A 24,459-nucleotide genomic window follows, 5' to 3' on the forward strand; every position below is an offset into this window, starting at 1 on the left:
GAATTGCTTCTGGTTTCCTGGTTGCATAAGCCTACCAGGAAGGTTGTGGGAGGTCATGCTGCCGGGGAGAGAGCGGCTGCAGTTTGGGTGTGCTCCGTCTGAACTAATCAGAAAAAAAAATGTTTGTAAAACAGGGAGTGGTTCCGTGTTACTTTTTGCGTGAGGAGAGGAACTACTTGCATCTTTTTTTTCTCTCTATTTTTCTTCCGGCCATGGGAGAGGGCTCAGTGAATGTGATTACCACGTGTATTTTGCATTGCAGCGTGACCGTAATTTGTAGGCACCTATTTTTTACTTTTTTTTTTTTTTTCAGGTTCCTTGTGTGCCATAGGCAGGGAGATGGGCAAAGACCTTCTATATGGTTGTATAAAACTCCCCAAAGCAGTGTTAGGGAACTGTTCTTCCGAATTATTGTAACAAGTGACATAGCAATATAAGAAAGTGATACTGCTTGAAGTGGGCTTCCTCCTCATTCTTTCCTTTCTTGGATTTTCTTTACTGAAAAATACTTTAAGCAAACTTCATAAGAAGTGCTTCACAAGAAGTGATTTACTTAAAGCTGTTCTCTGCCCTTCCCTTGCAAACAGCATCGCTTTTACTCGCAGAAGGGGAGGATGGATAACCTGTAAATGTGTTCTTTCAGCAGTGAATGGTAGATTTAGCCCTGCTCTGGATCAAGCAGCACTGAAGCAAAACAGGACAAAGTTATTTAGCTGGCTGGGGAAAGAAGCTGTCGCACCCCTATTTTTGTTGTGGCTCTGGAGATGCAAACTTCTGATGGCAGTAAATAGAATAGGCTGATTTGTATATTCCGCTGGTAGAGATGTGACACATCAGTGGAAGAAAAAAAAACTGTTCTCTACATGCTTGAAGACTTTTACTATCCCCCGCTTTATTGGGGTAATAGAGAAAAAATTGTACAAAAAACCTGATTCTTCACATATGCCAGAATATGCAGATTTTGCACAAGTGAAATATTAAAATTATTGAAGGATGACTGTACACCTCTGCATTCTGTCCATTCTGTACACCACTGCATTCTGAAAATTATTGCATCTCAGATTTAAATATCACACTTCCTGTAAGGTTTTCAGATTTTTTTTCTGCTCATGAAACTGATTTTCCATTGGCATTTGTGAAACAGGCCAATCTTGTGGTATGAATACTCCCATTTTTAGAACATTTGATCTTAAATATTTTTTAACCAACATGAACAACTCACATGTTGTGGTAAACTGTGGGTCTTATTTATTTATTATTTTTTAAGTATGGTATTCTTTGTTGGAAAGATATAGAAAGAGAAGGTATAAGGAGAATGCTTATGCTTCTGGAGGTCATGACTATAAAGCTAGAGCTTCTAGTAAGCAAAAAGTCATGCTTTCTGTGTGAATTGTGATCATTTGGTTTATATCCATTGCAGGATGCATTGAAAATAACCTGGCACACTGCAAAATGCTCGGAGATCAAACTGTGTCCAAAGGCTAAATAAATACTTCCTCGCCTTCTCTGATGGCAGAGGCATTATCTGCACTTTATATCCCGGGAAACTGGAGTGCTGGAAGATGGTAAAGGCTTTCCAAGGTTAGTTAATGAATCAGAGGGGAGGGGTTTTGAATCTGGAAAGCTCGATCCCAGTCTTCTTTGCCTAAAATACCTCATTTCTTTACTCCAAGGTAAATGTTTGGAACTAAGTGGCTTTTTTTAAACTTGTTTAAAAATCACACCTGCCCGGCCAGTAAATATATCAATCAAAAATGATGACTCTTCTGTTTACTGGTCTATGGTATTTGGAGCTCTGAGCAACTTTATTTTTTTAAAACAGGTATATATTTTCTAATGAACAAGAGTACTTTTACCACTGTATTAAATAATGCAATCTTTAACTCCGTGAAGCTTGACTTTGTTTCCAAAAGCATGATGCTGGCCAGAAGAGTTCTCTTTATTTGCTGTTGTGCTCTTGACTTCTTCACGTTTTCCTGTTTAATTCAGAAGTGTTTGCTGTCTGTGTGTCAGAAAGCAGGGTGGAAGAGCACAGTCTGTGCTGGAATTTTACTGAGTTTATTTTCATGTTCTCATCTTAAACACATTGGATTTGGTAAAGATTTGGGGCCAGCTGGTAGTTGAATTGTTCTCCTGAAAATGAAATGCAAAGGTCCTGGATTTTGACACCAGCTCCAACTAAGTGAACCTCCTTGTTCTGTCCAGCTTTAAAATTATGAAGTGATTGAAGGATGCAATGTGATCATCTCTTTACCATTGATGAATTAATTTGACAGTTAATAACAACCTTTTAGACTCGATTCCTTCAGGATTAGTTTTAGACACGTGCTCTTGCAGATCTGCTCAGCCAGTGTTTTTTCACAGAGCCTGAACCTCTGGTTAGATGCAACCCAAGAGAAGCATTGGTCATGGTCTGCATGGGGTCAGGATATGATTATTCTTATTTTTGCATCAGGAATCTAAACAAACTGTGCCAAAAAACACCAAGAGCTTTTCTAGTAGAGCTTGTTTAATTCTTTTCTAGTACAGCTTATAATTTTTCAGACAACTGATATAATTTATGTTGGCAAAAATTCAGTTTGCTAATAGATCAGTCTGACTTTCACAGCATCTGTGAAAGTCTGTTGTCATACAGACGTGTGTGCCATTACAGCTTTATGGAGGCAATATTTCTCATTAAGTTAAAATGCAGTGTTTTTGAGACTGCTGTCTTAAAAACCTTGCTGGAAGTTGTCAGTAGATTTTTTTTTTTTTAATTTTTTGTTTGTTTGTTTGTTTCTCTTCTTTCTTCTGGTATTTGAATGTATAGTTTTCTTCTAGGGTAGCACCCATGTGTTCACAGCTTTGTTGAAGGAGTAAGCTAATGCACCGTTTTTCAAGTCTTGAGCAATCGGTAACAGAAAGTTTCAGTTTGGTAGCTTTAGGGGAGTGAAAAGATGTGTAGGAAGTGCTTGTAGTGGCACCATCACAACTGTCTGCTCTTTTCTGTTTGAAGTTTGTGTTCTTTACCTTCTTTGCTTTTATTTTAACATTTCCTCAGTTACTAGGTTTGCTTTCAATATTTTGAAAGATATTTAAAAAAACAGATATTAAAAATGTTTTATTGTTGTCTTTCAGGTACTTTAGAGGGTTTCACATCCATAAGGATGTTCTTTAAACAGGGTCAGTGAACGAACCATTTCACAGTAGCCTCCAGACTGCTTCACACAACCAGGTGTGTGATGCTATTTCCAGAGTTTTGCTCTGGAAATAGAACACATGGCCTAAGGAGTCTTTGTGCGATGCCTGTCTCTGGGCAGGATGTCACATCTTTCCCACTTCCCATAATGTGACTGATAGTCTGTGCTGCTGCAAACTTGGAAGATATGAGGAAATTGCAACAGAGTGATAAGAAATTCAACAATTTCCTATGTGCAGCAGTTAATATATTAACAACCAAGTTCTCTGTCCCTTCCTTTTGGTTTTGCTGGTGAATGAGGAGATGAAACAGAATTTTGAAATTGGGATGTAGCTGATAAATGCCAACATTTAAGGTAATGCTTATTCCATGTCACCCTTCAGGGTGAAGGTTTGGTTTCTTCCTTAACCTTGCTGGGGAAATACTTTGGATACCTAAAAAACAATCAGTATTGCCTTCACCTAGTCCTGAGACCTACAGGGATTCTGCTGAGCAGGGATGGATTAGCTGCATTTATGACACTCTCTTTGGCTTCATCAAAGCTTTCAACTTTGACAAGGGAAGCAGCTCTTACTCCTGTCTGCAGGTTTACAGATTTAGATGAAGTGCAAAGGAGAAGCCCTTGGTATTTACATAGACTTTTTATCCACGTTGTCCATAACAGTTGCAGGCAATGTGTGATTTAGACACTATTCTTTTTTAAGCAGATAACTAGAAATTCAGTGCTCAGTGGCAGGCTACGTTGGTTTTCTTTTGGTCTTCTTAAGTGCTTTTTTCTGTATGGGACCTTTCATGAGAACTGGGAGAGCAAATTTTCTTGGGACCTTTGGCATCATTTATTAGTACCTTTTGGCATTTTGAGATGATGAAGTCAGTTTGTGTGAAAAAAATCTTATGTTAATTTTTTCTTTAATATAGAACAGCTGATTCCTGAAGAATAGTCTGTGTCATATTTACAGATATGTTGATATCTAAGTTGTAGCTCATTTCGTGTATCATTGAGAAGTTTTGTAGGGACATATTCCTGTACGTGTTCTTAAGATGCCTTAAAACTATGTAACATCAGTCATCTGTGAATGCTGAACTTGACTCATTTATCTAGCATTAAGCAAGGATATACAGTATGACATGGGAAATGAGATCACAGAAGTTCATTAAAAAAGGGATGAAATCCTTGATTGATTTTCAAGGGGGGACTGTAACATGAAAAATTCCATTTACAAAAGCAACTTCATGGTTTGAGTGAAACATTGCATAAAGTACCAACGGAGTAACTAGATGTGGGAAATGAGTCAATCCAGTAGTCTGAGAATGGGATTAGGATTTAGGTTCGCTATTCTGTTGGTGCTGACTCACCATGGCTTTACGCAAGTAACTTCAGTTTTCTACGTATCAGCAGCTCAGCCTAAAAATATGCTATCCCCATACCTTCTTTTAATGACTGCAGGCTTTGACTGGCAAATGAAAGGGCAGAAGTACGTTAAATAATTTCAACATTTTTTCAATACTTGCCATATTTCTGAAACACTGTTTTTTTTAAGTTGCTCTTTTTCCTGGTTTTATCGCTGTTTTGCAATGTCTTTCTCTGCTGCTCTGAGGAAAGCTTTACAAAGAGGAAGAATTAACTCTCTGTTTTAAAATTAAAGCAACTGTATTATAAAAGATTTAGCAAACATGCAAAGTAAAAACAAGAGTAACTTTTCTAATGTCCCTTGATTGTGGTAATTGTAAACCTGATTAAAACAGGCATTTTAGTTGCTGAAATAGTTTTGCCAGCACAACCTGTCCAGCCTTGTTTGGCTTAGGAAGAAGGGTATCAGCTAACAAAGGAAGCCCTTAGGTATTACAATAGTAGGTAAAAGCATTCTGATAAAGCAAGAGGGCATTGTATTTAATCGGACAGCTGAAACCCCTTTTTAAAAGCAACCTCATCTTCTTCAGACAGCATTGGCATGGTGAAGGAAGTTTCATGCTCTTGAACTGTGTCAGGTTTTGCAGTAACTGCTGAAGATGATACAGCCCTCGCTTGTCCATCACAACTTTTTCTACGTTTACCACGAAACGCCTTGCCCCATTCTGTTTCTCCTTCCTGTGTTTTTCATGGGTTGTCAGAGCTGAATTCATGCTGCTGAAGAATTATTTCAGATGTAGCTGCTGATTTAATGAATCATCCTGTCAGCAAAGAAGTTCTTGAGCTGGGGATTAAGCAAAGCAGGAATGTGATGCTTTCGCTTGTGGGTAAGAGTGACTGCGCATTGGGTTACGGACCAGCTATTGCGCTTTAGCGTCAAACACTCCCATAATCTGCATTCACTTTCGAGTCTGGGCAAGCCCTTAACAATACTCATTTAGATTTTAGTACAAATGCTGCCTGTACACAGCTTGTAGGAAGGCTGGTGTTTATTGACTTTGCAACATATTGCTTGCAGTAGCGTTAGGAAAGAAAGATTGGAGAGGAACAAATCAGTGGACTGTGGCTCAGCTGTGCTTGTCAACTGAAAGACTTCTTTTTCTGCCTGTATACTTCTGAAAATTTGTCTCTAACCACATGTAGCAACACTACCAAGTAAACTTTGAACTGTTATATTAGTAAAAATAATATATATTTGCAATGTACATGATTATATATATAAAGTCTGTGAATCATCATAGCTGGATAAGAACAACTCATAATGCACAACCAATTTGCTACAATGCTTAGCTGCACTGTAGGATCTTGTATGTACTTATAGCTACTTATATAGCAGGTAACTGCTTTTGTCATTTTTCTCCTCTATTGTGTTTGCTTTCAGTACAAATCTAATAAATATTTATATACTTATCTTAAAAAAAGGTAAGTGGCTTTCACAGGACTGACTTACGAGTTAAATATACCACAGGCCGATGTAACTATCAGAAAAAAAAGATTGACTCTATTTACACTGAAAAAGAGAATAGGACTTAATGTTTCTTTTGATAAGAGTAAAGCCCAAGCATTCTCTATTATGTATATAATATTCAAATCTATATTTGAAGCCATAAATATATAAACCACTGATAAATTACTAACTTCTCTTAGAAAACGTTTACTCTTTTGTAATTTGGTGACTGAAAATGTCAGTTTTCAGTAAATGATTGCCAAAACCTCTTTCATATATTCTTCACTAAATGTGAATTTGTGACTCTTCCATTGCAAATTCTTTGTAGAAGAAAAGGAGGTTACACCACTTCTTTTCTGATTCTCCCATAACTCAGATTTTGATAATGCAATCAGCCACGTGTATGTCCACCCCTACAGTTAAAGTATGTGTGCTATGAAGAATCAAAGATGTCCAAACCCCACCGTAGTAATGCACTGCCAAGCAAGCGCCTAGTGTCGCTGTGCTCTGCTCAACAGAAAACACTGCATGGGCATTGCCATCACACTGCTACCCCCCAGTGGTCAGGAGCTAGAATTCAACTTCAAAAAAACGGAATAAAAGCTTCATCTATGGATTCATCTCATTTAAAAGTAAGTTAATATTTTTAGCAGGATGCTGCTTGTGTTTTGTCTTAATATTTGTTTAAGACATTAGATAGAGGTTACTGAGAGATTGTAAAAAATCAGCTTGGGTTCTTTGTTTCGCACCATTTTGTCACAGAGTCAGTGTTACACTTAAGTTGCTATAAGAACTGGCTTTTCCAACAACTTTTATGGATTGCCTAAAGAAATAACACCTGGAAATTTCAGCTATAGAATCAATACAAACATTTTAATATACTGTAAAACATAAAATGAAACATATCTAAAGAAGATTAACAAGAAATTTCACTGGCAACAGCTATTTTTTTGCATTAAAATATTACAAATATTAAAATATTGGTATCTACCTCCAAAGTAGTTTTTATGCTCAGAAGCAGTATATGTATTAGAAATGCCCCTGACATCCTGCTTTGTAAAAGAGCAGTGTAAAGAGCAAGTATGATCACAAGAGACATTAATGAAATAAATGCTTGGTTCAAAGGAAAGAATAACCTCTAGCAAGGTATGGAAATAGTGTTCGTCTGTGTGACTTGTCTGTTGTAGAAAGCAGAATTAGTAATTATAAGCATGTTTATCATCTCTTTCTAGGAAATAATAGGTGGGTATTAATTATGTGGATTGTGAAATGCTGACACTACATTAAAAATATTTTTTATTTTACCTAATTTTTTTTATCATTGCAATATGTGATACATTTGTAGAAATAATAACGATGTATTTGTTGAAACACTTCAGGAAACATTAGCCTCATGATGTGTTATTCCTTCATAACGATATCTCTTAGAACCAATAGTGGATTAAATTATATTCATGCAGGCTAGTTATATACCTTTAAAGTCAAAATTAGCACTATAGTATCTAAATTCTGTCTAAACCAGAATTCCTTATAATTAGTGTTGGTAGCGGAGCTGTCTTTGCATCTTGCCTTGTAAACTTGGCACTTGGGTATTGGGATTGTATATTCTCAGTTACATGTGGGTTCCATGTAAATTGTGACATCTTCATACAGATAGCTTCCATGTAGTCTTCCTCCTCACCATTGGTTCAACTATAGCAAGCCATTTCTAGGATTGTTTAATTGGCAGTCTCTGCCAAACATCAAGACCCAGAGCAACTCTGTTGCATCTGGTCTCTGTAGCTTAGCATCACAGGGTATGCTGGGGTGGTTCATGGTTAAGAGGGCTCTTTCTTCCATTTCAAGAACCTGCCTCAATCTTCTGAATATAAAAAAGGGTCGTTGGTGGTCATCATTTGTTATTCAAATCCTAATTTGTAGATTATGATAGATGAATCTTTCTTACAAGACAGAAAAGAAAAAAAAATCTGTGCTAATAAACCTCTCTTCTGGAATAGACAGTGGTTTCCACTTTTTTTTTTCTTTTCAGTTTTTGCTGCTAACATATCCACTTGTACTCTAGTTGGGCTCTGTTCATTGAGTATTTCTCTTATACTAGATAAATGTTAGTGTAATTTTAAAATTGATTATATTTATTCTTTTTTTGTGGCTCTTCAGACAAGTGGTTGGAACCAGCTACCAAATATATTTAGAACAAGAATATTTTACTTTGTGTATGAATAGGTATGGAGATGTACTTTATGTCACTCTCCTGTTTAATACAGCTGGAGCTTTCTTATCCAGAAAGACGTCTCATCTCTTCATAGCAATGCTAATGCACATTCTCTCAACAAAGGTTTGTGTTTTGATATTGATTCTATGTGCTCATTGAAAAGGCTTCCAAATTAAACAGCTAAACTCAATTGTATGATTTCAGTGACACCATGTATCAAATGACAATAAATGTTATTAACAAATTTAAGCTGAATCTCCAAAGTGTAGTTGTTCTCAGTGCTTGATTATTCATAAAATATGTGAATGGTTACTGTAAATCAGAGGATGTAAGCTTATACTGCAGGAGACCCTTTCTGATTTGTGTGTGGATTTTCTCAGTATTGGCAAAGATGCCAGACTTTATAATGCTTTTTTCTTTATATTGTCCTTTCTTCTGTGCCAATGCTGCTATAAAGACCCTCTTTCTCATTTCACGCATCATGCCACTTGTCTGTTTCCATGGAAAGTCTTTAATCTGCTTTTGGGATTCAAATAGTAATATGAAAATAGTTGTTTCTCAGTTAAAAACTGATGTATTTCTTCCTCGGGCGGTCATAGTGCATCTTTTTTGTACCTTGATTGTTTAAAACTGCAGGCTCTTTGGGGCAGTAGCTTCTTGTTTTGTGCCCTGGACCGTATTCAGTCCATTTTTGGTCCAAATATAAATAGCACCAAAGGGATGCTTCAAGGTACAGCAGGTTCGGCATTCAACTTTAGTGATTAAAACAGCAGGAAGTAAAACTACCCTAAAGTGTCTTTAAAAAAAATCTCAAAACCTGTGAAGAAAACACTTCCCCCCTCCATTTTCCGTGCTTTATTTGAGAGAATATTTTTAGTTATGTTTTTCATTAACCTTCCCTCCATTGAAGCCAGGTCTTAAAATAGAGGAGTATAGAAAAAATAGACTGTCTGTACTGGAAATGTAAAAAACACATCACTGACCAGTGTCTTGAACTTGGACAGACAATTTTTTTTTGCATATAGAAAATTAATATTGACATTCCATCAATCTTAAAAAAAAAAAAAAAAAAGAAGAAGGAATCACCTGCCTTCGGAATTATAACCTCAAACTCTTTCCTAATGCAGATAAAAAGCAAGAAGCCTGGTGCCTAGCAGGACCCATTAATCAAATGGGCTTCTGGGGCTTGGTGCTGCGCTCCAGATGGATGGGGTGGTCACAGGGAGGATGGAGGAGCCCATTAGATCTCAATAACCAACCTACCTCAAGGCTTCCTGCCATTCTCATCATGTATTAGCTTGTCAGTGCCTGTCCGCACTTTTTCCCCTGTGGGCTTCTCTTGTGAGTTTTAAGACCTTCATTAACTAACAGGTATATAAATTAAACCGTGACTGCCAGTGGAGCATAACGGGGCTTAAGGACATTGTTTGTGACTGCACCCGTGGCACTATGTTGACAGCACATTCATCCATCGGCCGTTTACCACTCCAGTTAATGAAAGGAAATATAAGCCCAGTCTTTTGTACAGGTTCTGCCTCTTCTGAGGGTAAGGGAGCTACATTTTGACATACAAGTGAAAGCCTTTGAAGGCTCTGCAATTCTGATCTGTAGTTCAGAGAGAAAACTCTGGTGAGAACTAATTTCTGTTTTGTAGTTAAAACACCTAATGCATTTGCTGTATGCTCATATTTGTGTATGGAAAACTAATTTGAAGTTGTGGCGATACTTTGAAAGCAGCAACTACAACCTCATTAGATGAATAGTCCTCTAGTACTCTGCACAACTTTAGAACAAATGAGCGCACTTAGAGGCTGCTGCTCAGTGAAGCTTGGTCAAATGCTCCCTTGAAATCTCTGGCTGTCGTTAACCAGCTTGTCTGATTGATCACCTTTCAGTTAGCAACCTGAAAAATCGGCTAGGAGCTGTGGTATTAGAGAAAAATGGCTAGGGCCTCTGCAGCTGATGGGATAAATCGATGGAACCGCTTTTAAATCAGCACAACTGATTTTGAGCTTGTCGTAGCTTGTAGGAAACATCCTTTTTTTGGGGTGCTAACTGCTGTGTCTCTAGAATTGCTAGTGATGGTAATTTCAGCCCAGATGAATGAAGCCAGTGTATCATATGTATAAAAAGACAAGTGTAGTTTTTCTTCTGTTTTCACAGTTGAATCAGCAGGGCTACAGCAGCAGGATGCAAAGTGTGAACGTGGTTTAACTGCCTGAGGAGGATCTCTGGTGTAAAATTAAAAACAAAAAAGAGGGGAAATAAAAAAAAAAAAGGAAGAAAAGAAAAAGTAGTATTAATGACTTTTATTGCCAGACTTCTTGCTAGTATATGGCCATATCAGTAATTAAGATAGCCTAACATGTACTTATAAAGCTTTTCTTTGAAGCCTAGCTAGCTGAAAGGAGATTGAAGATCATCCTGTAGATTTAGAATTTTCATCTTACACCTTAGATCTGTTTAATACATTTTTTTTTTTTTTTCAGCTTGTTTTCTATGGCTTTGTGCATGGAGAATGCTCTGACATAACTCAGCCTCCAGCACAAGTGTGCAAAGAAAATGGGTTGCTCGGGCTTGGAAGTTGTGGTGGGTTCAGTGATTTCAGTGCAAAGAAGCACTTGCCCTGCCTTTCTGCTCTGAATTACTGGTCCTGAAACATGCACACCTGGGCCTCAGCCAATGAAGCTCGTAGTACATTGCCTCAGCTCAGTAATACTGAATATTGATGGCTGCTTAATCTGTAATGCTGCACAGCGCCCCAAGGGTGGCTGCCTGTTCCCTTCTGTGAGTGTCACCACACGGGGGAGAGCCAGGTGGCACGGGCATGATTTTGTAAGGTTTGTCTGGCAAACTCCTCAAATTGTCATTACAGGGAAAAGATAGACCTCAGACATTCCTCAAATACTTAATTGCTTAGAAATTGGATGAATCTCAAAAGTTTACGGTACCTATATTAAACACAAGTAAGCAATTATGAGAAAACAAGCATTTTAAGTAGAAGAGAGTAGATACCAGAGAAACGTGATCAGGAAACGTAAGAGGAAATCTGATTAACCACATCTATTTTTAAAAAATATTTTCCATGCTTTCCACTTTTATGTGAGAGGCCAGTGAAATAAATAGGACACTCGATCCGCATCCCAGAGGCTAGCAGAGTTTCTTGCTCTCTTAAATGCTCTTGAAGACAACACTTCATTGACAGGTTTCATGCAGCATAATCATATCTACCTCACGGGCTGTATGCTAAACCTAATCTTACAGCAGGATGTAAGACTTTCAGAACCTATATCCTCAGTGGAAAAACATTTGCAGTTCTCCACCTCTGTTCAGGGCTGGTTTGTTTGTTAAAAATACTCCTGTATCTAAATTCATTAATTTGGTCAAGAAAGCAAAGCAACCTTGTGACTCATGTAATAACTGCATGTGTGTAATATTTTCTCTTGTTGAAAAGTTTGTGATTTGAACAAAGATAATCAGGACATGCCAAGTGAAGAGTAATTATAGTTGCCTTATCAAGTGATTGTTGTTCTCTCTGTCCTTCTTCTTACAAAGTATTATGAGTTAGGAATGACCTTTATGAATTAGGAATGACCTTTGAGTTTGTAGTTAATTTTTTGACACTTTATGTCTATATCATTGTCCTGCAACAGCACTGTGGGGGTGTAAAGTGCAAAAAGGGAGGTTTACACCAGGGGAAACAAGTGGTAGAAGATCTCTGTAACTGGGGGCTTTAAGAACATTTTAGATAAATGTCTTATGGGAATAGTCTAAGTATGGCTGACAAAGGCAGATGCGGAGCTCATTTTAATAAAAGGGAAAGGAGGATGGTATATTTTTGTAGTGATTGTCAGGTCATGTGAAAAGCCAGATTTTAGACCCCCATAGTTCTGTCTAGGGATTCTGCAGTTGGGAGCTGGACACGTGAAGATTAACTCTACAGAAGCAGTGAATGCAGGGTTATGAGATACAATGCCTCTGTCGTGCATGTGTTGCTGTCTTCTGCTGCAGATGTTGGATGATAGTGGCCATTTTACCAGTAAAAGGGACAGGAAAAATTTTAAAGTGAAAAAATGAGACCCCTGAATACAATGATTGATACGTTTTTTGCCAATCTGTATACCTTGGAGGACAGTGTGGACTAAAAGATCTTTTGTATGCCTCGTTTAGGTCTTTTATGAGTCTCTGATTTTGTTAGTGGATATAGAAGATACATTGCTAAACAAAGATTTAAGAATATGTTTGAAGTTTTATTAAAGCTGAAATAGAATTTGCCTTTTTTTAGCTTACCTGAAAAGCAGCTTTTGTGTAACAATTGAAAACAAGCACGCTGTAAAACACATAAATGCTCTTACCTTCAAGGTGCTAAATCCTCTTACACAATGGATATGTAAAGTGACAGGTTTTATAAAACCAAGAACTTATTTATATGGAAAGTTCTTTCCTCAATCATGGGAAAAAAAAAAAAAAAACCAACCCAACAACAATGACAACCCAGCACCACATATTCAAGTTAAAGTTTCACATTGCTCTATTCTAACACATTTATTTCCCTGTTTGTAGTTTCACTTGTTTTTATACTAGGACTATTTTTTTAATAGCACTTTGAATTAAGTGGAAAAAAATTACCATTAAGCTGTTTAAAATTGAAAAGGCAAAGTCCATACTTAACTGCTTAACTCTGACAGAAGAAAAGTGAATAACTATTCCATGTGTTATATTTTAGCAGTAAGAGTGGTTGATTAGCAATTGGAGTGGGAGGTGCTATGTTATTTGATGATGTAGGGTCTCCAAAAAGATTTGCTAGTGTTCAGGCATGGTTTGCCTTTGATAAATCCATACCAACTGTTCCCAGTCACCTTCTACTCCTTCATGTGCCAAGGAATATGCTTCGAGAGGACTCCTCACCCCCTGATTTTCCCATGGAGTGAAGTGGGGTTTGAGTTGGGTTTCACAACTCAAGGCTTTGAATGCATCGTCAGAGCCTGAGGCTGCATTCCTTGGTGGAGAGATGAGCACGAGCCGTGCTGCGTAAAACTCTGGGAAGTGCTGATCTGCCCCTTTCCAGAGATGTGTTTTGGGAGAAGCAGCTTTACTGTGTGTTCTGAATGAGAGAAAATTGCATGCACATGAATGAGCCTGGGCACAGAGGGAATGTGAATTCACAAGTAATTACAGGCCTGTATTTCCTGTCAGTAAACAGAGAGGAAGGGAGGATCCGATATATGTTATTCTTCTGCTTTCCAGTCTCATGGTCTCAAAAGAGAGAATTTCCTCCTCTGAGTGTAATATGAGAGAGCTGCTTCCACTGTGGTTGCTGCTAAAGGCTGTGAAGTAAAATACGATTTTACCATGGGAAGCCCTAGAAAAAGCTAGAAACAGCTCAGACCCTCTTCTTTACAAAGTGCTTTGCAGTCTGGAGGAATTCACCAGTAGTCTTGCAGTAGTAATCTGTTCCCTGAATGCAGAGTGGTTCAGTAAGTACACATGTAATATTTATATGTAGCTGTGCAAACAAGTGAATGCATCAGCATAACACGTCCTTGAGGAGAAGTGCATTGAACGAGCTACCTACCAGAGGATTATCTGTGGCCTGGACAGTAAACTGCAAATCCATTTGGCACTCATTCTGTTCTCCATCACAGGCTGTTCTTTATTTTCCTCCAAAATACACCAAGCCATAAAATATTTACCTACTAAATTTAATAAGTCCATATTATGTAAAATGTAGTAACTGGAACTGGGATTTTTGGTGCCAAATTGGGCTCCAGACATTGTCTAGACTGCTAGACTTTTGTATAAGAAATTCCTGATTGGGAGAAATTGTGCAAGGTTTAACTCAATATCAGTTGTAAAGAATTAAAAGAAAAGCAAACTTACAAAAAAGATGTCTCTCTGCTACAAAAAAAAAAAAAAATCACTTTTAGAACTAAAGCCCATCTGAAAGTGAATCTAGCAAGGTATGTGAAGGCCAACAAGAAGGTCTTCTGCAAGTGCAACAGCAGCAAAAGGAAGAATAGAGCAAATATGTGCCTGGTGCTGATTGAGGTAGGAGACCTGGCAACGAAGGACAAGGAGAAAGCCAAGATACTCCATGACTTCTTCACCTTGTTCTTCACTGATAAGAGACCAGCCTTCAGCAATCCTAGGTCCCTGAGACCAGTGCAAAAGCTAGGAGCAATAAAAACTTACCTTAGGTGGAGGAAGATCAAGTTGGGGAACACTGGAATGAAATGGATGCTCACCAGCCCACTGTAACTGATGGGTTACACCCCCTAGTGCCGAGGTAACTGGTTGATGGTATTGCAAAGCCATTCTCCGTCACCTTTCGAAGGTCATAACCACTGGGGGAGGTTCCTGAGGGCTGGAAGAAAGGAAATACCAGTCTTATGTCATGAAGAGCAAGAAGGAGGATCAGGCCTCACCTCGATCCCTGGGAAGGTGATGGAACAAAGTAATCCTGGAAGCCATTTCCAAATGAGTGAAGGGCAAGAAGGTGATTGGGAGTAGTCAGCATGGTTTTATGAACGGGAAGTCATCCCCAACCAGCCTGGTAGCATTCTACAGCAACACAGCTAGCTCAGTGGGTGAAGGGAGAGCAGTGGACACTGTTTACTTTGAATTTAGTAAGACTTTTGACACTGACTCCCAAAACACTCTCATAAAAAAACTTATGAAGTACAGGCTGGATGAATAGATGGTGGGGTGGACTGAAAGCTGGCTGAGCTGCCAGGTTCAAAGGGTTGTGACCACTGGCACAAAGTCCAGCTGGATGTCAGTCACTAATGGTATACGCCAGGGGTTGTTACTGGGGTCAATATAGTATAAAATCTTAATTAATTGCCAGAATGTTAGTATAGGGTGTACCCTCAGCAAGTTTTCAGATCATACAGAATAGGGAGTAGACGATAAGCAGCTGGTTGTGCTGCCCTTCAGAGGCAGCACAGACTGAAAAAACAGGACAATGGAAACCTTAAGAAGCTCAGCAAAGGTAATTGCTATGTTGTGCCCCTGAGTACGAATAACCCCATGCACTGGTACAATCTGGGGACTGATGGGTTGGAAAGCAAATTCACAGGACAGGCCATGGGGCTTGTGTTGGGCAACAAGCTGACCATGAGTCTGCAACGTGTCCTTGCAGCAAAGAAGGCTGGCAGCTTCCCCAGCTGCATTACAGAGATCACCAGCAGATCTGGAGAGGTGATCCTTACCTATGGATTTTACTGCGGTCACTAAAATTATATTCCCAGCCTATTTACTTAAAGATGACTTTCTCAATAATATATTACTGTTTTTCTCCCCATGCCTGAAGAGATCTGTAGGTAAGCAAGAGGTCCATGCTCGTGAGTTATTATGGAATTAAAGGTTTTATTGAGGTAACTGTTCTAGAAGTAGATTATTAATCTAAGACTGTTAATGGAAAAATACTAGAAAATGTAATTCAAAGCATGATTAATGTGTATCCAGGATTTTATGTGCCATCCAGTAAAACAAAATAGAGGCCAATATAAACTTGAAACACAGCACAACCACTGAATTAGATTAAAACATATAATCTCTATATCTGCAGCAATAGGAAATACTGCATAAAAATCAGGAATGCTTGGGTATTCAGTAAACAAACTTCTTGGTTTATAATTATAAACCTATCAGGAATCTGTTGATCTCAGGGCTGCAGCATCTGTCAAATTGTTGGCTATTTGTCTGTGTAGACTTGAGTATTTAGTAAGATATCAACTGCAATGACTGATCACTTTCTAAAATAACTAGTAATGTAGAAAACATATAAGAATGAACACAGGGGATGATATTTGTAGATTTTTCATCTCTTCAAAGAAGGGAATAATTATAAGGATTCTAAGAGACTAATCTTTTTGAACACATTTATGTAATGCTGAGATTTTCTGAAACTATAAGTTTACAACTTCCTGACCCTGTGAATTTTTCTTTACTTTTTCTCCTTCCTAACTTGATCGGTGAAAGTCAGATATAGGTGTGGAAAATGCCCACCAGAAAGAACAGAGTTGTTCCCCAGCTTTCCCTAGAGTGTCACAAGCTTTAAATTGTTTTGCGTAGGCTCTTTTCTACTGAGCATAGCTCCTAGGAAGTCTGACATCATCACTGGAATTTGTTTAAACATTCTCCGAGGGGAAAAAAATTAAAACTGCAATAAGTAAAACACAGAAGGTTTGTTATGACAAGTTTAACTTGTAATTCGTTTGCAAGAAAGGATCGCTTGAAGTTCGTAACAGTGTTTAATATATTTTTGTTATATGATGCTTTTGTAATTTCCTCAAGTAATTGATCAACTGTTATTTGCATATTAACGCTAGATAGAACTATGGAAAGAGTTTGCTCTTCTCTGTGGAAATGTAATAGGATTTTTTATATTTTTAATTTTGTTCATTTTGCTGTGTGAGCCATCTTGTTTCTAATGGTTTATTTTGGAACTATACTACATAGACTTTACAGACTGGCCAATGTGTTGAGCACTTCCATTTAGCTGAGACCAAGGCTGAGGTCTACATAACTCCAGTAAAGAAAAAGATCTTGCCAGCTGAGTGCCCTGCCTTTTTATTATGTTTTGTATTATCTCCTTTTCTTTTTTTTTTCCTTTTTTTTTCTTCTTTCTCTAAAATACATGTCATTTATATTCTTCAAACACAAAAACAGTTAAACTTAGTTGTTTTAAATCTTTCTGCCCAGGGCATGTGTAATTTAAAAGGAATGGCTATTGAAGCTCCAAACAGTAGCTGTAAAATATTACTCTAAGTTAGATCAGTTGTGAAATAAAGCCCAGACCCTTAGATGTTTGGCACCAAATCTCAGTCCTATGAAGTGCTTTATCCTTTTTCAGTATATTATAGCTGTTTCATTCTGTGATTAACGAGCACACAGACTGAGATCAACATGTGGTATAGGGGTGGAAGTTAGGAGTTTAAATACTTGAACTGCCAATAAAGTTTATTCTCTGATTCTCAGTCTGGTATTAAGTTTATAACTAAGATAGTTGTGTTTTGTTTAGTTTTGTTTTTAATTCTCAGTGTAATGTTTCATCCTAGTATGGCAATATCCTGCTAATTTTTGATACATTCTATAACCTCTATTTTTAAATCAGTCTGCTAATTGAACTTCACCTTAGTACCAATATATTTTTATTATGGCAGTTTCTCCACAATTTCAGATTGCTTCATGTTTTACTGCACATACCAAGTAGAGGAATCTGAAAGTCAGGTTTTTTCAGTGTAACAGTAATGGCAAAATTTGTGTCCTCAGTGCAGCTGGAAGGGAATGTGAGGAAAGATCATGGCTGAGGGACTGCATAAGCTGTTTAATTACATTCATTTTTGTTTGTGCTACAGCTTCACATATGCTAGAGTCCATCCACATAAATGACCCCAAAAATGTGGGCTATAGGAATAATGTTGGTGGAACATACCATTTTGTTATTACACAAAAATCGTGATGCTTAATCATAGGTTAGTAGTGTGGTGGGGAGTGGGGCTGGCTTTCCCTCTGAGATTTTGGAAAACCATTTTCTTATTTTTCTTATTTTTTTCTCATATTTCTTATTTATTTATTATGTGCTGGAATAACACTGATCAACAACAACAGACAAAGCATATGCAACTTGCCACTTTCTGTGATTTGTCTGTCACTAATAGCGTTTGCCTGTAACTTGGAAGATGGTTTAGCAGCAGCAGTCTGGGGCAGCTTGGTTCAGGCAAGCACGGTGCTTTAGGTTGCCATGAAATTTCTTCACAGGTTACACTGAGTGATCAGTTCTTGATGGTACATCTTTTTATCAAGATATTCTTGAAATTAAAGCAATGTTTTTTAGTCAACATGGTCACAGTGGTTTTCAATTTAATTTTTATTTTGACCATTTTTAGTTGCATAAATTCATAGGTATAACATAGCTCTTGGTTTGGTTTTAATTTTCAGATGTCAGGCTCTCTTTTTAATGATACGGAATCCTCAATAAAAATGTAACCTTGCACTGAGCAGCTTATGAAGTTTTTATTCTCTGTAGATAAAATCTATTTTTATTTTGACAAAATTAATGAAATATCTGTCAGCATAAGTGGCAGTAATGGAAGCTGCTGTGCAGAGATTGTCAAGAAAACCACAAGCTTGGAATACTCAGGTCATAATTTTAATCAAAATTAAGAGTTTGATTGTCACATTTTGTTAATAATAGAAGTCAATTTTGATCTACTGAACACTTGGAATATCTTAAGGGGCTCTGAGTTAATAGGAGCTGTGAGACTTTACCTTGCAACATAATGAAGATTCTGTCTGCCTACAGCCATACCTGTGCAGACTGAAAATGCACCAAAGCCTCCACGATAATAAAAGGAAGAGGGATGGTTTTATTTCAGTACTTCGTGGGAAGCATCACAGGAGGATGATAAACAACATCAAATGCTGTCTTTTCCCCCCCCTCCTTTAACGGTCTGGTCTGTCATCAATCAAAATATTAATTATTTTGGTAAATGAGGGCTTAGAGACACTCACAAACACTAACATCAGAATTCAAAGCAAAAGTGGTGCTTTCAATGTGGCAGGAAGAATCCAGCCTTAGAAATGTTTACTATGGGGTCAGACCATATTCCATCAACAAGGGTATAGGAAAGGCTGCTTAGGAGCAGCACACAAGTTTGTCTCTTCCATGGTCCGTTCCCCTGGTACTTCCCCATGGTGTATTAAAGGGGCCATATACGAAGGTATCATTTTTGAATTTATCTTATTCTTTTTTATAATTGCTGACACCATCTGCCTCTACAGTCTCTCATGGCAGAAGATTTCACAAAGTCACCACCTGCTATGTAAAGAAGTGCCGCTTTATATCTTTCCTAAGCTGGTCTTTACTTGGTACTTTTCTTGATGACACCCAACATTTTGTTGTCTCTTCTGGCTTGATTGAACACTGAATTCATGAACACTGACATGGAATTTGACAACTCAAAAAAATACCTTAATATCTGCTGCAAATCTGAAGATTTTACTCTGTGATCCTTCTTTGGGTTGATGAAGTTGAATATACCTGGTCCCAGTCCTGATTCCTTGGGATCCCTACTGTTAAGACTTTTTCATTCAGCAGAGTGACTACTAAGTCATACTCATGCTTCCTATCCTTTGAGCAAATTTCAGTCCATAAAAAGCCCCTTTTTTCTAATTCCATTCTAAGTTAATTTTTTTCAGTACTCTTTGGTAGGAAGCCTTGTCAAAGGTTTTCTGAAAATCCAAGTCCACTGGGTCTTGATTATCCACATGCTTTCTCTCCACCTGCAGGTAATAAGGCAATATTTTCTTTTGAAAGTATTTCACCACACCAGTTTTTTTTTGTTGTTGTTGTTTTTTTTGTTTTTGTATGGGCTCAGCAATCTTATTCTTTCCTGTGGACTCAGTATACTATGTTACCAGGAATGGAATTTAGTATCAGTGGTCCTCTCAGGCTCTTCAGGACTCTTGGGTCAGTGCCATCCGATCCACATGACTTAGCAATTTGACTAGTTTAATATTTCCCATATATGTGCTTCATGTTGATGTAGCTATTCTGATGTTACAAAGATCGTGTTGTATGAGAAACCATCTCATCATCTTCATCAGTAAAGACAGATGCCAAGAATTTGCTGAGCTTCTTTGGTATGATCTTCTCATCCTTTAGTACTCATTTCATGCCTCTGATGAAAAACGATCCTGGCAGCCGCTTGGCTGTCTTTCATCTTTCAAAGTATTTAAAGAACATTTTAGTCTCAGCGTGAGCATCTGTTGCAAGGTGGTCTTAAAATTCTTCTTTATCCTCTTAATTTCCTGCTTACATTTGACCTGGCCTGTTTTATGGCCTTTCCTGTTCTCATTTTCACTCTCTTCAGTTTTACAAATTTCCTGACATTTTCTTCACTCTCATGACACATTTGGAGCAGCACATGCAATTATATACCTGAAAATGAAGGCAGAGTTTTGTTATTAATTATTCATTAGTTTCATTTGCAGCTGCCAGTAAAGCATATATCAGTAGTTTACTATATTCTTTTCCAGGATCAGAAAAATTTCCCCTTTCTTTGGGTTTTTCTTGGAGCAACAGAAGTACAAATTTTGATTTTTGCGCAAATGTGGGACTTCACAAACTGAATTAGTCAGAAGTAAGGTAGCGTGGTTAATTCTTGTTGAAACAAAACCAATTGTTTTTTAAATTACAAATGTTATATACAGAGTATTTAAAAATCTGCTGATATAGAAGAAGATGCCTCTCATTTTGTAGAGATTTAAATGCCCACAAATCCCATTTATTTTTGTCATTCTGATTTTTGTGGTGTAGAGTTGAATTCAAAATTTTTGGATAACTGAACATAAATTTACAACTTTTTAATTTTATTAAATGTGGCTCTGATTTTTTTAATTACATGTCTTTAGGAAAATATATGACTGTGGAGTACTGTGGTGTGGTGATTGTAATACTGTGAATCATTTTCCTAATTGTTAATGGCTAATGTAGTAAAGATTGTTAGTGATTAATTTGGTCTGGTGTTGAAAACACAGTCAAGCTCTTTGATAACTAAAGGAAACCTTTATTGTGATATTATTTATGCTAATTGCAAATCTTTGTTGTACCCATTAAACCTTTGCTTTTATTATAGCCGCATACATCTGGAGGGAGGTTGTATTACTAAATTATACAACTGGCTGCATGGGTTGGTTGGAGATTTTTGTAAGCAGATGAGAGGTGATCCTGAAAATGTGTGAAATAGGATTGTGGGATGTGCGTTTTTGTGTTTCTCCTAAATTGCAGTAGGAAAGTAGTTAATATAATTGGCAATGATTATTGCTTATGCTTCAGATTTAATGTCCAGCTGAGATTAATTAGAGGAAAGTTTCTCCAAAGAGTGAGATCTTGGAGTACTGTCTTAATTGCAGAGAGAAAAGGTACTGATTGCTTTCTTAAGGTGTAGCCATATCCTGATGAATGTTTTTGAAAAAGAACTTTACAAGACCTGGCTGTATGTAATAACGGAGACCCAGATTCAGTACCCTGGGAGGTCCCTTCCAGTTGTAAATTCCTGTAAGTGTTGTGACTTGTGTGTAGATGCAGGAAAGTGTTATTAGCAGATTAGCTAATGACTCAGTTGGCAGCTGGGCGTCTTCTGCACATTTTAAAGGCTAAACAAAGCTAATTAAAGATACTGGGCTCATGTTTGGTGTCTGCAGTTTTGGAACTGGCTGCTTGACATGCTTAAACCTTAGCTCAGAATACATATTTGTGGCAAAACATGAAATTCACGTTTATGCTTCATGAAGTGCTTATGTTTCTTGGGAAGATGTTTATGAATCTACTATTTTTCTAACATTTTGATACAAAAACACATTCTGTAGAGCCTGTACGGTTATTTAACTGCAGAGAGTTAATTTTAAGGGATTGACTTGCAAAATGGATTTAATTTGAAGTCCTTGGTTTGATTTTAGGGACAGGAGTGTTCTAAGGTGTGAGCAGAAATAAGGAGAAATGGCTTGTGTAGGTTTAAAAATGGCATGGAATAATTATTTTAATATTTAGCAAGTAATAACTTAGGGTTTAGAGAGGTTTGTATTCTTTCATTGGGTTTTTAAAATTCCTGAAATGGAATTCAGTGTGACGTGTATGTTCTGAGTCTCCTAGTGTCTGCAGTGTGTTTCTATGGGCATGGATTTCCTTCCACTTGGGAAATTTTTCCACTAAGTCAATGCCTGCTGTGCATGTGGAGTACTGTTTCCTTTGGAACTGGTTTTCTATGGTTTTACTCCTTTCAAACCCTGACAAACACTCAAGCTATCTACTCCCATCCTGTGCGATAACTTTGGAAATCTCAAGGAGCAATCAATGCAAAACAGAAGGGCTGCATGGCTATAACAAATAGCTTTGAATATGCACTTGCACTTGCTTCTGGCTGAATTGCTGATTAAATCTATTTATATCGTGTAAAAATAGCTTATCATAGGGTCTGGTCAGAAAATTGCAGGCAATCATGAAGTTGTGTGTGTTGTGCATGCTCTCCACTCCCTTTCAGCTGGGAATTGCTACCCCTCAGCTAGAGCAGGACAGCTGACCGAACGTGTTGTTCTGGTTCGCTGTCATGTAAAGTAAAGTGAGATAAATCAAAACTTTCATCCACGGTGTTTCATCTGAGAGGGTTGCTTTTTAGAGAGCATTAATTCAATTGCTTTGTCATTGTTGGGCTGTATTCTGAGTTTATTACGTTAGGAATGTCTAAATGAAGGGTGCGATGTTCATAGCAATAATGCTTCTCATTTAAAGGAAATGGTAGGAACATTAAAGTGCTTTCTGCTTTTTCTGTATTTTTATTACTTGCATTGAAGTTAGGGACAATTGTACATCTGATAACAGATGAAAATATTTATGAACTTCAAGTCAGGTCTGATTAAGCCTTTAAAAGGTCTAGAATAACTACAAATGATGTTTATATCACATTGTCTAGAAATTGTATTATAAGATTTGCATCCCAGTGTTGCAGTACAAATTGGAAATATTATGCATTGGAGACTATGTTGGAATATAATATCCAAATGCACTTGCTTTTTCTCATATCATTTCTGTGCTTCAAAGCTGAAGAAAATGGATTTCAAGATTCATGCAATTAGGAAGCTGTGTCGTGTCATTTCATCAGATTAAGTGGAGAATTTATGTAATCAGGTTGATGAATCCCACACATGCTGGCAAAAGCAGTGTACACATTTAAAATACAATGATTCGTGTTTTTTGAATTTCAAAAAACGGGCTGTATGTAGGCAGGATTTGGTTTGCAGCAGAATGCTTTGGATCGGCAAATAGGTTTTTGACTAGAAATATTTGCCTGGCAAAAATATCCCTAGCAGTTACTGTTCTCACACTTCCCGTAACATAATTATTCCTATTTGGAAGCTGAGTGCATGCTGAAGACCTTGGTTCAGTGAGGTACTTAAAGTCAGGCAAAACTTCCATCATCCTAGATCTACTTTAAAGGCATAATTCCTGTGCTTGAATTAGACACACCTTTAAGTACCTCGCTCTATTAGGGTCCATGTGGAGATTGTTTTTCTGCTCAGTATAATCAGATTCTGGAACTAGAAATGACCTCGTGTAGATTGTTTTTTATCTTTTTTTCTTTGCATTGTGCTACCATAAACTATTGCTTGCTTTAATCTTTGTGGTTTCGTAGCTATCCAAACACTTGAATTACGTTGTGGTAATCTTCACAGCCTCTTGACTGCTTTTTTGTTTTATATGTAAAATTAGCTTTTTGCCAGCATTGGCATTGTTAAAAAAATAGCTATGTAGAATCTGATTGCCCAGAGAATTAGTCTCAACTTAATAGAAATTTATACAATAGATGAAATGTAACATAAATAATAATAAAAACCAATAACTTTGATCTATATACTTAGCTATTTAGATATGTATTTACATTGTCTACTGTGTTTTAATCTTTTTCAGACAAGTATAAAAGAAGGATTACTACTGAAGCAAACCAGTTCTTTTCAGAGGTGGAAAAAGCGTTATTTCAAGCTTCGAGGTCGTACCCTTTACTATGCTAAGGATTCAAAGGTAATTCTATAATACTAACATCTAATGCCATGTACCTCAATTTTGCTTAATTTATAATTGTAATCATGATAATTTAATGATTTATTAGTGATTGTCTTACTAAAAACTACAGTATGTAAGATGTATTATGCTAAATTAACTTTATCTAAGGAAGTCTGGTGCTATCTCTTGATTTTTCTATTTTTAAGTCATGTTTATCTCAGTTCTTTTAACCCCTTGGACTATTCAGACAAATAATAAGTTTGTCTTGAATAGCTGTTTTTTGGGGGGTGTTGGCTCATTGGATAATGCTCAGAAGTTACCTCACAAACTGAATTCCATTAAAGCTCTTCTAGTCCAATGCCCATATTGCTCTAAAAGGGATGGAAATGGTTACGCGAAATCAAGATGGGATGATTTTCTGCCAAAACTGATTTGTATGGGGAAAGGCTGTTTCCCATCAATTGAAACTTTTAGTGGGAAATTTGGGGGTGGGCAGAGGGGAATACTTCTTTCCTTTCTGAAAGGCATTTCCTCCCTCCCCCTCAAGACTGGAAGAGAGAACATTTCGGCTTGTTGAGGCAGCTTGGACTGCGCTGTTTCATAGTGATGGGCATTACTTTTCTATATCCTGTAGTGTTGCAGCTAC

The 24,459-nt window shown here is 37.4% G+C and overlaps 1 protein-coding gene across 3 annotated transcripts in view; it reads left to right on the forward strand.

Moving 5' to 3' along the window:
* Positions 1-24,459, forward strand: part of DGKH (diacylglycerol kinase eta) — a 176,919-nt gene that overhangs the window by 64,835 nt on the left and 87,625 nt on the right. For 2 of the 3 annotated variants that reach the window (XM_048047719.2, XM_066988266.1), the window contains exon 3: positions 23,721-23,831. In XM_048047719.2, coding sequence (XP_047903676.1) covers positions 23,721-23,831 — 111 coding nt within the window. Of the gene's footprint in view, positions 1-1,597; positions 22,551-23,720; positions 23,832-24,459 lie in introns of those variants that run through there. The other variant, XM_066988272.1, reaches the window with a different exon arrangement.

The sequence above is a fragment of the Anser cygnoides genome, chromosome 1 (assembly GCF_040182565.1).
Source record: "Anser cygnoides isolate HZ-2024a breed goose chromosome 1, Taihu_goose_T2T_genome, whole genome shotgun sequence".
NCBI classification, from domain to species: domain Eukaryota; kingdom Metazoa; phylum Chordata; class Aves; order Anseriformes; family Anatidae; genus Anser; species Anser cygnoides.